Genomic DNA, 17,389 nt, shown 5'->3' on the forward strand with positions numbered 1-17,389 from the left:
CAGTTAATGTAGGTTAGGAATGATTCATAATTTTGTGGATGTGTGAGACGTCACTATTTTAAAGGCCATGTTTTAATAATGTAACTCCTCCACTGGGGTTAATCATTTGCTGAAGTCTGATTGCATGACGTCTTCTGAACACTGTGAGATAAGGTATGCATATATATACTTGTCATCAGAGACTAACAATGATCAAAAATTAAGGGGAGATACAGGAGGAACAGAAGCAGATTGAAAACAGATAGAAGGTAAGAAGGTATTTCTATTCTATTCTATTCTATTCTATTCTATTCTATTCTATTCTATTCTATTCTATTCTATTCTATTATGTATTTTATTTGAGATTACATATAAACAGAGTTCATGCACACACACACACACGCATATATATATAGGATGTGTTAAATTGATAAAAAGTGATAAATTATTATAATATATATTATTAGATTTTTTTTTTTGAATAAATGTTGTTCTTTTTAACCTTTTATTCATCAAATATATTAGACAGCAGAACTGTTTCCAACACTCATAATAAAGCAGAATATTAGACTGATTTCTAAATGATCATGTGATAGACTGGATGTTACATGTGACACTGAAGGCTGGAGTAATGATGCTGAAAATTCAGCTTTGCATCATAGGAATAAATTATTTTTTTTAAGTATATTCAAATAGAAAACTATTATTTTAAATTGTAATAATATTTCACAATATTACTGTTTTTTTTCCGTATTTTTGATCAAATAAATGCAGGCTTGATGAGCAGAAGAAACTTCTTTCAAAAACATTAAAAATAGTAATGTTTCCAAACTTTTGGTCTGTACTGTATATATATATATATATATATATATATATATATATGATGGACACATGGCATTTACTTGAAGATTTTACTTGATTTATGTGTACTTGTTACATTTATTTATAAATTTCCTCTTTTTTATAATATTTTAAACCTATTTCCCACAATTCTCACCAAAGACAAAAAAAAAAAGTATTTAAAATAAAGATTTTGCACAGTCCAACGTTACTAAAAAGAAAATATTTGTCATCTTGATTCAGATGATCATGAAGTCATTAGTGCCTGTTGTGGCCCTGATTGCACTAGTGGTGTCCGGAGTGCAAGCATTTATTTCAGTTGGGGGTACCAGAAACACCCATGTATACATTACTGGCAATGCTGTAATGGAGAAGATCCGTGAGGTGTGTGAAGCAGTGGCTGAATCAGAAGGAAGAGATTTCAAGCCAACGGTGAGTTTATGTACAAGTAAAGGCATACAAAAAAGTATGATCATGACAGCTATGCATTTCTTCGGAATACATATAATAGCTTACATTTTTCAAACATATGACACAAAATTAAATTTCCCAATTTAATCCAGGGCTCATCAGCAGAAGAGATGCTGCGTGCATGTCTGGGCACGGCCACAGGAGATGTTTCAGGTGCTAAGTTCCGTACAGCACTAAATCAGATCTACATGCAGAATGGCATTGTGGACCGTGACTTCATGAGCAGCGCAGCACACCACTTCAATAATGAGGCCTTTAATGAAGGACGCAACCTTATCATTCAGGGGACTGCGGCTATTAAAGCGAACGTCCGCACAGACAACCTTCAGTCTGCCCGAGAAACACTAGGGCGAGTGTGTCACACACTGCAGGTCAGAGAGAGGGAGATATAGTCAATGACTTAGCACAAGCATATTGCTTCAAAATTGCTCAAGAATATGTTTTTACCCATTAAACTATTTGATGTCAATTACCTATTGACAAACCATTAAGATTAAAAACATACAAAATCAAAAAACACAATAAATATAAATACATGTTTCTCTAAAAGGTGTGTTTTTAAAAAAGTATTCAATCAAACATATTTGTCAATACATTTATTTCTATTAAAAATGCAGTAAGGCCTAAAAACATAATATATAAATATATAATAAATATAAACATACATGTTTCTCTAACACATGTGTCTTCAAATGGAAAAACAAACAAAATTTTAAAGCATTAATTTGATTGATGTTTTTATTTATTTATTTATTTTCAGGACTTTTACAGCCACAGTAACTGGGTTGAATTGGGTAACAAAAGTCCATATGACAACCTCATCAGACCGGATCTCAACATTGAGAAGATTGCAGGTACATAATGCCAGTGGGTGTGATTTATGAGAGAGATTCATTTGCGGAAACAAAAAAACTAAAATGATTGCACCATTTTTTGGTTTTGGCAAGTCCAATGTTCAAGCGTAATAGCTTGTAAAAATTAATGTTTCTACTGAAAAGTGTAGATAAGTGAACTGATGACTTGGTTCATAACTAATAACAGGTTTCACCCATGAGTAAACATCACATTGAGATTACTTTATATTGACTGATCCTGAATAGGAAATTGAGGAAAAACTCAGTAAATTGAGTTAATGTTTTCCATTTACCTGTGTGTTTTAACAGATGTATACTGCTTTAAATAGATTGCATATGTATGTGTTAATGTGCAGACATTGCGATGCCAACATGCAGTGACTGTGCCAGTGGTACCTGTCCAAACCAGCTGCTTCCTGCTATTCTCAATGGGAAGTACCTCACTTCAGGATATATGGGCTTGTTCTCCAGTGACAAACCTCAAGGTGAAGAGACAGACATAGGTTTATACCAAGAGACATGCATCTGTACAAAATTCAAGCTACTTATATTTAAAGTCTACTAATTATGTAAATAGATGAGTTGTCGAAAGCACAAATAAAAATCAAATGAGTTTTAGTGTTCATTCCTAAGTTGTTCTATGGGTAAACAACTGAGTTACGACTCATTTAAAAAAAATGTTGTCGGTATGGTCATGGCTCAACCCCTTTCCTGACACATATTGCACATTTTTGTTTCTTTCCAAGATTACACAATAGAGCTAAATCTATAAATTATATTTGTTATAATTATATATAATTATAATTATATATGTGTTTATGGGGTGTGGTTCCAATTAGGCAATGTACAAGTTTACCAAAGAGAATGACTTTGTGACAGCAGTCAACCTATTTATGATAAACCTTCATCAAAAGCAGAGCTAAAACGTAATATTTCAACATTTAGAAGTGCAAGCCTTTCACGTTTGACTTATCTGGTTTATTCTATTTCCTCACTTTAGCAACACTTAAATGAGATAACCCACAGTTTTAAAAGTAGAAAGTATATACGGGAGTGGATATGGAAAGATACTATTTAAGTTAAACTTTCCTTAACTTTTTTATGTCTTTTGTGTGTGTAAAAGGAAAATGTAGCCATGGTGGGGAGACTGACCTCAGCAGTACCCAGAATCCTCGAGGTGGGATCAGTAAAGATGAGCCCGGTTCCCATAATACTGATCTACACACTAATGCTGCAAACTTGGCAGCTGAAGCCACCCTGGAGCTGCTAGAGGACATCCGTGGAGCTATAGGAAACAAGGAGTACCTTCGGTATTGGAACAGATTCCTTGTATATGTTTAGAGAAAGATATTTTGAAAGAAATATTTGCAAAGCTGGGAGTAGTTCTCTTAAAGGTCCCATTTTTCGTGCTTTTTTGAAGCTTTGATTGTGTTTACAGTGTGCAATATAACATGTGTTCATGTTTCGTGTGTAAAAAAAAAAGTATTTTTCACACAATTCACTGTATACCGTTGTTTTCACTGTCATAAAAACGGACTGATGACTTCCTTGTTCTATGAAGTCCCTCCTTCAGAAATACGTAACGAGTTCTGATTGGGCCAGCGGTTCCTGTTTTGTGATTCGACATCAGTTTAGAGCACGCTGCCCTCCTGGAAATGCGATTGGGCTAGTTTTGAGAAGCAAGTAGGCAGGATTTGTTTTGAAATCCTGGCAATGCTGATCTGAATGCACATGCTGGAAATTTACTTATAATCACAGGAGCGTTTTTACTGACGAGATGCGCATGAAAATCTCATTCGATTTTTTTGCACAGCCCTAACATCTAGTTAACAAATCTAAACAGCATTGGCCTTTGTGTAATAAGTTACAGAAACTGTTAAACGCACCAACTTAAATAATAAAATACACTTACCGGTTGTGGTCCATAAACAACGCCTTCTCCAGACAAAGTGGGAACTGCTCCGTCTTTCAAGAATAATCTTTGTGCGAATCCGGCATTAAACTGATTGAGATTGAGGAAGCTGTCCTCAGCTAAATGTGCTGCACATAGTTTTACATGTGGATTATAATTTTCAGGAACCGAGTTAAACATAAATTGTAACCATTGATCTCTAAGTACAGCATCCCTGGGAAGGCCAAACAAAGGTGATTGGACTCAGAGATGAAAATAACAGCGTTTTGACGATATTGCGACAAACACAAACGCAACTCTTCCTCTTTTCCGTCGGAGCGCAACAAGACCACGCCCCCTTTTTTGTGTATTCCTGTGGGCGGAGGTTAGTCAAAAAACTGTTTTAGTGATATAATTACTGCAGGAACTAGAGGGATGTAGTCCAAACGGGTCGTTTATTGTAGGCGAATTCTGTTAAATAAAATATCTTGCTTGGCATTGAACTTTGAGTTTTAGAAATTTACAGATATTATTTATACTCTAACAACAACATTACACACTAACTAAAGTTTAAAACATGGGATCATGAAGAACGGGACCATTAACAACCTGTTCTCTACGTTACCATTCAAACATTTGTAGTCAGTAAGATTTTTTTTTGGAAACTATTAATACTTGTATTCAGAAAAGATGCATTACATTGATCAAATGTGAGAGTACAGACATTTATAATGTTACAAAATATAAATGCTGTTCCTTTTCTATTCACGATTTCCACATCTTTTAACAGCACAAGTGTTTTCAACTGTGATAAGACACTTTTCTTGAGCACCAAATCAGCATATTAGATTTTATTTTATTTTTTATACAAATGATCATGTGACACCGAAGCCTGGTGTAATGGCTGCTGAGAATTTAGCTTTGCCATCATGAAATGACATTTTATAATATAGTAAAATAGAAAGCAGTTCTTTTAATTTGTGAAAATATTTCACAATATTACTGTTTTTATTTTTTTTTACTGTAAACATATTTTTGCTCAAATAAATGCAGCCTTGCTGAGCAAAAGAAACATTAAAAAGTGTAACTGCACCCATACTTTTGAATGGTAGTGTATATAAATATACATTTATTTTATATATATAATCCAATTTTAAATCCAATAACCAAAATAAATGTCCCTCTTTTTTTCTCTTCATCAGGATGATGGGTATTGCGCGAACTGCAGTCCTGGCTTTTGTGATTGACACCACAGGCAGCATGGCAGACGACATTGCAGAAGCTAAAAGAGTCGCCTTCAACATCATTGACAGTAAGAAAGGGACTCAAGATGAACCATCTGAATATATTCTGGTGCCATTTAATGATCCAGGTGAGTGCAAAAAATATTTCTATTAAGCACTGAATTGCATAGCAAATAGAAATATTTGGTAAAAAAAAAGAAATCTAATTCAATGACACTAAACTGTTTTTATTGATAATTTTCATTATTTTAATGCAATTTATAATATGTTTATTTACCAATATTTGTTTTTTATCTTGTTTTTTTCCCCGTTTTTTTTTCCAAATTATGCAATTTGTATTGGGTCAAGATGAGGTATATTAAGAAACATAATGAAACATAATGAAGCCTTTATGTTGGGAAATGCCTATGGTGACATAAAATATTGCTTTTGTAGGCAGCATACTAAGATTTGGAACAGAGCAATTATGTACTTTTTCATTCGTATTACGGAAAAAGTGATCAGATATAGCCCAAATTAATGTAATAAATTACTTACAGAAACAATCTGTAAATATTTTGTATGAATTTGTAGATTTTGGACCATTAATAAGAACCACAGACTCAGTTGTGATGAAGTCAGAGATCTCTAAGCTCAGCGCTAATGGAGGAGGAGATATCCCAGAAATGTGCCTGTCAGCGCTTCAGGTACTGGGTTGTGTGGTGTTTCGGCTAATTATCTCAATCTTCATATGTTAATACTACCAATATAATTCCTAGTTAGAACTAAGAACTATTATATTATTGAATTTTATAAAGAATACAAGGAATCAGTTTTTATTGACCACTCAACAAGGTTTCTAACCTTCTGTTTCACCCACAGTTGGCCCTGACAGGAGCTCCTTCCTCCTCCTATATATATGTGTTCACGGATGCTCCACCTAAGGATACATACCTGGAGAAAACTATCAAAGCCCTCATTCGCAGCACCAAGTCTTCGGTAAAATGTTCCATCCTTTTGTCACATGCAGACCTTGCCATAACAATTTTCACCAGCCCATCATCAGTTTCCCACTATTCCAATTCTCACCCTTTCTATTCAGGTATCTTTCTTCATGACAGCATCAAAGAGAAGGCGAAGGACCCTGAGGGCATCGTCACAGTTTCAGGTGTATTATGACATGGCCTTGGCCTCTGGGGGTCAAGCCATCGAGGTCTCCAAATCCAGCCTCTCTCAAGCCACTGACATCATTGTTGACACCTCTACTTCAGCTTTGGTATGATCAGGATCTTATAGTCAATTTACTACTGTAAACATCTCACAACCAAAACATACTTCAATATTCAGAAGTATAGGGGAAGTCGTGGCCTAGGGGTTAGAGAGTTTGACTCCTAACCCTTAGGTTGTTAGTTCGAATCTTGGGCTGGTAATACTGCACCATGACCGAGGAGCCCTTGAGCACTGCTGAACCCCTAACTGCTCCCCAGGCGCTGCAGCATAAATGGCTGCCCACTGCTCTGGGTGTGTGTTCACTGCTGTGTGTGTGCACTTTGGATGGGTTAAATTCAGAGCACAAATTCTGAGTATGGGTCACCATGCTTGGCTTTATGTCACGTCACTATTCAAAGAACTTGCTCTTTCTCAAAGAAGCTATCTCTTTCATTTTTGCAATTGTTTGTACACTCTTTCTTCATCCATCAGGTGACAATTCTTCAGCGCTCCAGGGATCCAGGACTTGTAGAGAGTTTCCCCTTCCTACTGGATAAGTCTTTGTCCAACACTACCATCTACATCACAGGAAGTAGCCTCACATTCAACCTACGCAGCCCCACAGGTAAATTCAGAGGCACATAAATTAACTAAAATAAAAATGTATTTAATATTTCTTTTTCCAGAAACCCATTTTCATGACTGTACATGGTATCATGATACCAATTTGGCAGCCCTAACAAACAAAATAAAATAAACAGAATCTAGATAACTAAAACTAAACTAACAATGTTAGAGTGAAATGTTAGAAGTCATTAAAAAATGATTGTATTATAATGCTTAGCTTCAATATATGATATCAAAGTGAGTTCTTTCATTATTGCCTACTGAAATGCACTTGCTTCCAGGTGTGACTCAGTCTAACACTGTTGACAATGGACCTCTGGGCACAATTCAGAAAGTGGGAAACCTGCAACGAATCCAATTAAATGGAACTGAGATTGGCCTGTGGCACATTGACATGACAACAACTCAGCCCTACACCATTAAAGTGATGGGTGAGCCATCATGTACTTTTTTGATAAACCAATGCAAAGCCAAACACTTAAAGGGTTAGTTCACCCAATGATCAAAATTATGTAATTAATAACTCACCCTCATGTCGTTCCAAACCAGTGAGACCTCCGTTTATCTTCGGAACACAGTTTAAGATATTTTAGATTTAGTCAGAGAGTTCTCAGTCCCTCCATTGAAACTGTGTGTATAGTATACTGTCCATGGTTAGAAAGGTAAGAAAAACATCATCAAAGTTTGTGACATCAGAGGGTAAGTCAGAATTTTTTGAAGCATCGAAAATACTTTTTGGTCCAAAAATAGCAAAAACTACGACTTTATTCAGCATTGTCTTCTCTTCTGGGTCTGTTGTGAGATTTCAAAACACTGCAGTTTAGTAATATCCGGTTCGCGAACGAATCACTCGATGTAACCGGATCTTCTTGAACCAGTTCACCAAATCAAACTGAATCGTTTGAAACAGTTTGCGTCTCCAATAAGCATTAATCCACAAATGACTTAAGCTGTTAACCTTTTTAACGTGGCTGACACTCCCTCTGAGTTAAAAAAAAAACAATATCCCCAAGTAATTCACATACTCAAACAGTACACTGATGTTACGATCGGGAACCCAGGGAAACACAGGAGACGAGAGATCCAAACGGTGTGGGTTTTAATCGGTAATCCAATTCAGAATCCAACAAGCAGGGGTCAAAACCAAAAGTCAATCCAAACAAACAAACAAACAAACAAACTAACAGGGAATGGAACAGGAACAGGAATAGGAAACTCTGAAGGCGAGGAAACTGGGTGATGGAAAGAAAGCACTCCATGAAAACAAACAGAAACAGACCGGTAAATATAGGCAGGGTAATGATTATCAAGTGAAGACACCTGAGTGCAATTAACAGGAGTGCAATTACTGTGATGAAGGGACATGGCTTTGTGGGAATTGTAGTGCCTGCGGTGAGGTGCCTATGGGGAAGTAAGACCACTAGTGGAGACTCAGGGAAATAGAGACCAGACAGCTTGACATTACCCCCTCCTCCACGGAGCAGCTACCAGATGCTCCACCCGAACACAGAGACCAGGAGGGAGGTGTAGCGGCGGAGGACCAGGGGGAGGGACGGAGGGCCAGGTAATATAGGGAAACAGAGGCAAGAAGTCGGAGGACCAGGGGGAGGGACGGAGGGCCAGGTAATAGGGGAACAGAGACAAGAAGTGCAAAAAAAAACAAAACAAGGAGCCCAGGAGGGAGGTGGACCAGCGGAGGATCAGGGGGAGGGATGGAGGGCCAGGTCCATAGAGGGAGACAGATAGAAGAAGAGCAAAAAACAAAAACAAGGAGACCAGGAAGGAGGTGGACCGGTGGAGGATCAGGGGGAGGGACGGAGGGCCAGGTCCATAGAGGGAGACAGAGAGAAAACCAAAAAAAAAAAACTAAAACAAAACAACAACAAAACAAAAGTCCAGGAAGGAACAAAAGGTTCAGTGGCCCAGGGCCGAACCGACAGGGCAGGAATCCAAGACCAAGACAAGGAGAGGCTCTGGTAGTTCAGCCGAGACGTGGAGAGGCTCTAGTAGTTCAGCAGAGACGTGGAGATACTCTGGTAGTTCAGCAGAGACGTGGAGAAGCTCTGGTAGTTCAGCAGAGGCGTGGAGAAGCTCTGGTAGTTCAGCAGAGGCGTGGAGAAGCTCTGGTAGTTCAGCAGAGACGTGGAGAGGCTCTGGTAGTTCCGCAGAGACGTGGAGAGACTCTGGTAATTCGGTGGTGTTTAGACTGGATTCAGGAAGATCATTGGTGACTTGACTCTGCTCATGAAGATCAATGGTGACTTGCATTTGTTCATGAAGATCAATGGTGACTTGCCTTTGCCCATGAAGATAGTCGGTGACTTGACTTTGCCCATGAAGAACACTGGAGACTTGACTTTGCCCATGAAGATCATTGGTGACTTGCCCTTGCCCATGAAGATCAATGGTGACTTGCCTTTGCCCATGAAGAACACTGGTGACTTGACTTTGCCCATGAAGAACACCGGTGACTTGACTTTGCCCATGAAGATCACCGGTGACTTGACTTGACTCCGGAGTGTCAACAGTGACTTGCCCTGACTCTGGCGTGTCAACGGTGACTTGACCTGACTCTGGAGGGTCAACGGGAACCTGATTCAACTCTGGAGGGTCAACTGTGGCTGGCATCTTGTGCAGAGGCGCTGGACAAGTGGCCATCTTGTGCCATGACTCTGGGCCGGCGGCCATCTTGGGCAGTGGCGCTGGGCCGGCGGCCAACTTGTGCTGTGGTGCTGGGCTTGCGGCCATCTTATGCTGTGGCGCTGGGCTGGCGGCCATCTTGCGCCGTGACGCTGGACTGGCGACCACCTTGTGCTGTGGCGCTGGGCTGGCTGTTTGTAGACCACAGCCTAGAATCGGCCATCCCACCGGGAGAGAAAGGAGTGGCTGGGGTATCCCACGGGAGCCGATGTTGTAGGTAGAACACGAAATCCCAGAAATTAAAAGCGTCCAACTGATCCATTTCCTCACGAGGCACCGGGTCATCCAGACCGGTGTTGAAAATGTCTTTTAGGGCCACACAGGAGACGAGAGATCCACACAGGAGACGAGAGATCCAAACGCAGTGAGGGTTTTAATGGGTAATCCAAATCAGAATCCAACAAGTAGGAGTCAAAACCAAAAGTCAATCCAAACAAACAAACAGGGAATGGAACAGGAACAGGAACAGTAATAGGAAACTACACAAAAACAAACACAAACAGACCGGTAAATATATGCAGAGTAATGACTATAAAGTGAAGACACCCGAGTGAAATTAACAGGAGTGCAATTACTGTGATGAAGGGACATGGCTTTGTGGGAATTGTATTGCCTGCGGTGAGGTGCCTATGGGGAAGTGAGACCACTAGTGAAGACTCTGAGAAAGAGAGACCAGACAGCGTGACAACTGACTGAACTGCTGTGAAGAGAGAACTGAAGATGAACACCGAGCCAAGCCAGATAATGAACGATAGATTGACTCGTTCTCGAGTCAAGAACTGCTTGCATCAGTTTTCAGATCATCAGTAGTTCTTTCAGACAGTTAGATTCAATAAACCGGTTGAAGAAAATGGTTCACCGTTTTTTTTGTGCTCAACGTAATGACGTCATTTGTGATGATTGCCCTTGATTCAAGCCTTCGGTTTACCCGCGCTCATAACATTAGCACAGAATCAGTTCAGAATCAATCATCAGAATCAGTTCGGTTCAGACGCTCTGTGTGTCATTCTGCTTCACACTGACACGCTCATCAAAGACAGTAAAAGAAATGGACACAGGGACCCCATTGTATTCAACGGAGACAAGTGAAGTCAATTAGAAGCACGCACTTGCTGGGGGTAGAGCGTACTGCGCAGACTCAAACTGAGCTTGATGATGTAGATGTCACGTGAGCAACCTGTTTGACAAATGTAAGTCTTCTAATCATTGTGCCAAGAGAAATCTGAATCACCCACCGAATCTTGCAGACGTTGTTGAATAATTTTGTCCCGTTGCTTTTATGGACTCTCTATGGGCTTCTCCCTTGACTTCATGCATCCACGTCCCCCCTATTGCCTCATACACAGTAAAAGATTGCCGGCGAGCTTCTCCTCCTGTCCATGCGGTCATTTCATTGTTTTAACTCAGAGGGAGTGTCAGCCACATTAAAAAAGTTAACAGCTTAAGTCATTTGTGGATTAATGCTTATTGGAGATGTGAACCGTTTTAAACGATTCAGTTCGATTTGGTGAACTGGTTCAAAAAGATCCGGTTACATCGAATGATTCATTCGCGAAACGGATATCACTACACTGCAGTGTTTTGAAATCTCACAACAGACCCGGAAGAGAAGACAATGCTGAATAAAGTCATAGTTTTTGCTATTTTTGGACCAAAAAGTATTTTCGATGCTTCAAAAAATTCTAACTGACCTTCTGATGTCACATGGACTACTTTGATGATGTTTTTCTTGACTTTCTGGACATTGACAGTATACCGTACACACAGTTTCAATGGAGGGACTGAGAGCTCTCTGACTGAATCTAAAATATCTTAAACTGTGTTCCGAAGATGATCGGAGGTCTCACGGGTTTGGAACGACATGAGGGTGAGTTATTAATGACATAATTTTGATTATTGGGTGAACTAACCCTTTAAGTTATGACAACCTGTCATGAGGAGAATATGGCATATTGTATATTTATACTTTACTCCTAAAGTATCAAGAGGAAAATGGCTAATGCATTGATCAAAAAACATTTTAATTTAAAATTTTGATAATAAAAAAGCTGTGGTACTCTGAGATGTATGTTGATAGTATTTTTATGCCTTTCTAATGTAATGTAATCTTTTACAGGTCAGAGTGCGATTACATTCATCTATGAATTTGTGGAGGAATTTAAAGGACCCCATCCTGCATTTGCTGCCATTGATGGGCGGCCGTCAGCAGGTTTAAACCGTTGTTCTGTTTAACTATTAAACAATCCTTATTAAATGATTTGAATGGAAGTGTACAGATTTGTTGCTCTTTATTTAGGCTCACCGGCTAAGCTGCTTCTAACACTGACTGGAGAGAAAGGTCCAGAGGCTCTAGAGCTGCAGGAGGTTGCTCTCATGGAGGTGTCTGGGGTAAAAGTGTCTAATGGAACCATTGAGAAAATGGATGGTGGAGATTACCTTATTACTGTGAAAGAAGTGCCAGAAGGAGAGTTTGTGGTGTTGCTGAAGGGAAAAGACAAGACCTCCTCCAGCCTGTACCAGAGGCAGACCACCACACAGATGTCTCAGTCTAAAGTCACAATAAAGGTACAAACTGTATTCTTAGTGTATTCTTCTTCTTTACATTTAATGAGACCAATAGGTAGGTACATTAATGACAGCATATTCAAAGATAGTGTGTATCCTTCACACATAATGGCATGACATTCCAAACAATGCATTGTTCAATGCAAGTTCAGTGAAAACATTAATTAATGGTGGATGATATGAAAATATTGGGTCACATTCACTAATGATTGCGTGAGTTTTTTACATTTATATGAAACATCTCATGAAAAATTTCTGACTGTGTATGCTTGTGAATTAGTTTTTAATCTCATTCTAAAGTATTCTAAATGAATGGCTACATAACCAGGGTTAGTCATTTTAATAGAACATGTTCAAACACCGTCTTTACATAAGGGCTTTCTGCACAGCCTGTCCTTTACAGTCTTTCATCACTCTTAGCAAACATATGACTAAATCTTGATGATAAAATATATTTAACATGAAATATCTACATAGAAAAATTCTGAATTATTAATATTTTTTTGTATGTGGTTTGTGGTATTTGTTCCTTATTTTTTCATCATAAAAATAATTAATGAATTTTACAGTAGTATGCAAGTTATTCATTGATCTTTTTTTGTGTGTATGTGAAAACACATACAGAATGAACAGTGCTCTCTTCCACCCTCAATACCCATGGCTGAAGTGCCCTTGAGCAAAGCATTGAACCCACAGTTGCTCCCTGGGCACTGGATATATAGCTGCCCACTGCTCCGGGTGTGTGATCATGGTGTGTTCACTACTCACTGCTGTGTGTGTGCACTTGGATGGGTTAAATGCAGAGCACCAATTCTGAGTATGGGTTACCATACTTGGCAAATGTCACGACTTTCACTTTCATATCTAGCTCGACAGCAGTGACAGCAGTGGCAATCCACCTGTCACTCAAGTTATAATTTAAACGTATGAGTAATAACAAAATTCACCCCCCTCACAGTTGTCATGAAGGGCAAAATTAGCTATATAGACCAAAATAATTTTTTGAACCAGGCTGTAAACATGTTTTACTGTAAAGTTAATCATTTTATCATGGGGAGTCTATGGGATTGACTCCCTTTTCAGCAACCCTCAAGCAGCCATTCAATGAATTGCAGTTTAAGTCACTTCCGTATGGGCTTCCAGAGAGAGAGAGAGAGAGAGAGAGGTTGCCGCTTGGGTAGTAGTCTGCTGTCAGAAGTGCGGATCAAGGGCACATAACGGCTGCAAAGGGGGCGCTCACGAGCACCCTTTTGAATGCTAAAATGACAAATGGGACACTCTACGGTCTCGTGGACTGACACGCGCAGTCTCGCACGTGGTGGCCATTATAAGTCCTGTCGTGGCAAAATTAAATCAACTCTCATCAGCATAAGAGACAGACTCACTCTCAGGTTATAATTAAAAAGAAAGCTTTTATTCTTTGCAAAGAAGGTCAGACAGTCATACAGTAACGCTGAGTTCCTGCAGAGTGCGACGGACCCAGGAAGAGGGCAGTCCTCCACTTTATTTCCCACTGCTGCGTCAAGGTTACAAAGTCTTAGCAGCTGTAAATTACCATGGATGACATAAAACACACTCTCTGTGGTTTGTTACTCACACATTTAGGACTTAGGTGACCCCCTCAGGTCATCCTCAGGCATTGTCCCACCCCACTATATGGCCCAATGACCCTCTCAGGTCATTCTTATACATCTGTTTCCCCCCCAGGTGTCCCCCTTCTGAACCCACACAGCAATTCTAAGAAAACACATGCATATATAGGCATACAGAAGCAATGTTAAATTAATTTTTCTACCACAGTCCGCAGGACTGAAAGTGCACATGAAGTGTTGCATTTGGGACATGGCCTTATTATTGGGTTTAGCTCTACCCGGTAGGGGTATCTCAAAAATCCAGGGGCACTGTCACTAGCCTATTAGACACTTGTAAGTCCTATGACCATTATACTTCCTTTTAATGGCAGTAGGCAGCTCACTAGTTGTTTGAATAAACCTAAATTGAATTCTAATCCCATTTTCTTTCCATCTAAAGGCAATTGCAGACAGTTCCATGCTGCCAGGAGAAGTATTTAAAATAAATTTTACTGTTACAACCAATGGAACCAGTGGTGCCTACACAATTCGTGCAAGGAATGACAAAAACATCCCTATGTCACATCCACCAACGTAATTTCATCACTTCTCAGATCACTCAGTAATGATTTTATCAGCTTTCCTTATCAAGAATAAAATTAAAACAATCTGTTTCTTTGTCATGCCAGTCTCAATCTCGTGAGTGGCGGCAGTGCTCAGGAGACATTGTCTGTCACTCCACCTGGTGATATGGTCTCAGGCACAGATGTTACGCTAACCATCGAGGCAGAAGGTCCTGGAGGAAGTGATTCTAACTATGTCGTCCTTCGCCTTTCTGTTCTCTCCAAGGTAATGTCACGTCACTTTCACTAACCTCCGATGGTTTCAGACAGACTGATAAAACAATCTGTTTTTGTGAAATTTCAGTGGAAAAGAATGTCTGCTTTGATTAGCAAATTGAATGAGGCATATATTTGTGGAATGTTATTTCAGTACTGATTTTGCAGTAGTGGTGTCCCAGCATAAGAAAATTTACAGTTTAGACCTCTAAATGATTTCTATGGCAGCCAGTTATTTATTCACACAAAACAAATTGTGGTTGACTTATGATTAATATATGCTACCATTCAAAAGTTTGGGGTCAAGTATGATTTTTTTTTATTTTTTCAAGAATTCTTTTATTTAGCAAGAATGCATTCAACTGATCAAAAGTGGTAGTTTATGCTTTTACTTCATTATAAAATATTTATGTATTATATAAATATTGTTCTTTGCTAAATTTCTATTTATCAAAAAATCCTAAAACAAAATGTATCATGATTTTCATAGAAATATTAAGCAGCTCAACTGTTTTCAACACTGATTTTAATAAATGTTCCTTGAGCAGCAAATTAGCATCTTAGAATGATTTCTGAAGGATCATGTAATACTGAAGACAGGAATAATGTCTGCTTTGCATTACAAGAATAAATTACAATTTAAAATATATTTAATTTGAAAACCGTTATATTAAATTGCAATGACAAGCTGATGTTTCAACTCCCCCTTAACTGTTCCATCTAGGTTACCGACTTTTCACCCCCAAAATGTGAAGTTGTCGATGTACAGGGTACTTGCTACTCCTCCTCTTGCAGCTCATCAAACTGGGAACTGTCTGTCAACATCACAGATGGTAATGGCACAGGCATCGAGAGCATTTCCATCCAGCAAGGCAGTGGAAACTTCACCCAGAGGAAGGTGGAAGATGGTGTGATTGTGTTTATGGGTCTGTATGAGGCCTCATGTTGCTCACCTTCTGTGACTTTGTCTGCAGTTGACAAGGTAGGGAATGTGGGCAGGTGCAGCTACACCATGAAGTCCAGCGCGGGCTCACGCCTCATCAGCATGTCCCTCCCTCTGTGGGCATCTATGATTTTATATGGTTTTCTACGTGACACTTTCCCTTAGTAATGAAATTTAATTTATCCAAACAAATTCACAGTCATCTTATCCTTCTCTTTCTCATCCCATTCTTTTATAAAAAAATATAAACAAACATTCCATAATTGGTATTTCCAGATATGCAGGACTACCAATGAAGAACTATGCTGCTTATACAGACCATACAAGCCTCAAAGATAGATTAGAGTTTTGTGTGAGTTCATATGACAGGCAGAAATATAACTCATTTGTTATTAACATGAATCTAATAGAAATGAATGTTGCAAAAAATGTAAAAATAAATGCTTTCTAATCTACAACACTACTTTTTTTCTGCACAAATATATAAAATATTTATTATATTTTGTCTAACCAAATAAGTTCACATATATTTTGAATATTAATAAATAATTCTGAAGTACAGTACACAATTGTGTACATTGTACACACATATCTGCAATGATTTGCAGGTCAGTTTACAGTTCAGTAACCCTAATATACACTTAAGGACTATGAGAGTTGTACTACATAAAAGATTATTGTTATGTGCCATAAACACTAGTCATGCGTTTACTAACTAGTGTTTTGTGCTTGCATTGAATGATGTGGTACATTTTGAAACATGAACATGTAATCTAAACTATCTCAACTAGCTATCCAAATGTTAACCACTTTACACTTTTTTTTTAATTAATGCAATGAAGCAGTTAACATACTTTTTTTTTAAATCTTTTAAAGAGCCATCTTCATAAATTAAAGGGATAGTTCACCCAAATAAGAAAATTATTATTAATTATTATGATTTAATCATCCTCAAACCATCTTAGGTGTATAGGACTTCATTCTTTCAGCCGAATACAATCAGAGTTATATTAAAAATGTCCTGGTTTTTTTTCAAGCTTTATAATGGCTGTGAATGGGGGTCGAGATTTGGAAACAAAATAAATTGCATCCATCGATCATAAAAAGTACTCTGCATGGTTAATAAAGGCCTTCTGAAGTGAAGCAATGCGTTTGTGTGAGAAAAATATACATATTTAAAACTTTACAAACCGTAATCTCTATATTCTGCTAACTTTCATACAGGCCTTTACAAGAAAGTAGTGTTCTAGCAGATGAGGAGGATGTAGGCAAATCATAAGTGTTAGTCACTTCTCACCGGAGCTTATGCTACCCCTATGGCCTACGTAATCCGCTGGAACGCCACTGGACCGGAGCACTTTTTATGACGGATGGATGCACTTTATTTAGCTTCAAATTCTCAAACCATATTCACTGCCATTCTGAAGCTCGGAAGAGCCAGGATATTTTTTCTGATTGTATTTGTCTGAAAAAAAAAACAGAAAAAAGTCATATACACCTGGGGTGGCTTGAGGGTGAGTAAATCAAGGGGTAATTTTCATTTTTAGGTAAACTATTTCCTTAATGAATTTAGAATATAAGTATGGGTTTTATGGATTTAACATTTTCCTTACAAAAATAAGGTTGGTTTTGTGCAGTTTTTGTAATTGCTCCCTTAATAATATTATGGTCCTGAAG

At 38.5% G+C, this 17,389-nt stretch overlaps 1 protein-coding gene across 1 annotated transcript; it reads left to right on the forward strand.

Annotated features, from left to right (window-relative positions):
• Nucleotides 1-101: 101 nt before the first annotated feature.
• On the forward strand, nt 102-16,195 carry LOC132142610 (von Willebrand factor A domain-containing protein 7-like). The gene is made up of 17 exons (XM_059552605.1): nt 102-248; nt 1,063-1,251; nt 1,383-1,661; nt 2,051-2,144; nt 2,501-2,629; nt 3,268-3,454; nt 5,238-5,407; nt 5,853-5,965; nt 6,141-6,257; nt 6,361-6,534; nt 6,960-7,092; nt 7,376-7,525; nt 11,911-12,003; nt 12,091-12,359; nt 14,391-14,524; nt 14,620-14,779; nt 15,494-16,195. Exons 2-17 carry the CDS (start codon nt 1,063-1,065, stop codon nt 15,875-15,877), a joined length of 2,775 nt encoding a protein of 924 aa, XP_059408588.1. The 5' UTR covers nt 102-248; the 3' UTR covers nt 15,878-16,195.
• The last annotated feature ends 1,194 nt before the right edge of the window (nt 16,196-17,389 follow it).

Source organism: Carassius carassius, chromosome 6 (genome assembly GCF_963082965.1).
Source record: "Carassius carassius chromosome 6, fCarCar2.1, whole genome shotgun sequence".
NCBI lineage: Eukaryota > Metazoa > Chordata > Actinopteri > Cypriniformes > Cyprinidae > Carassius > Carassius carassius.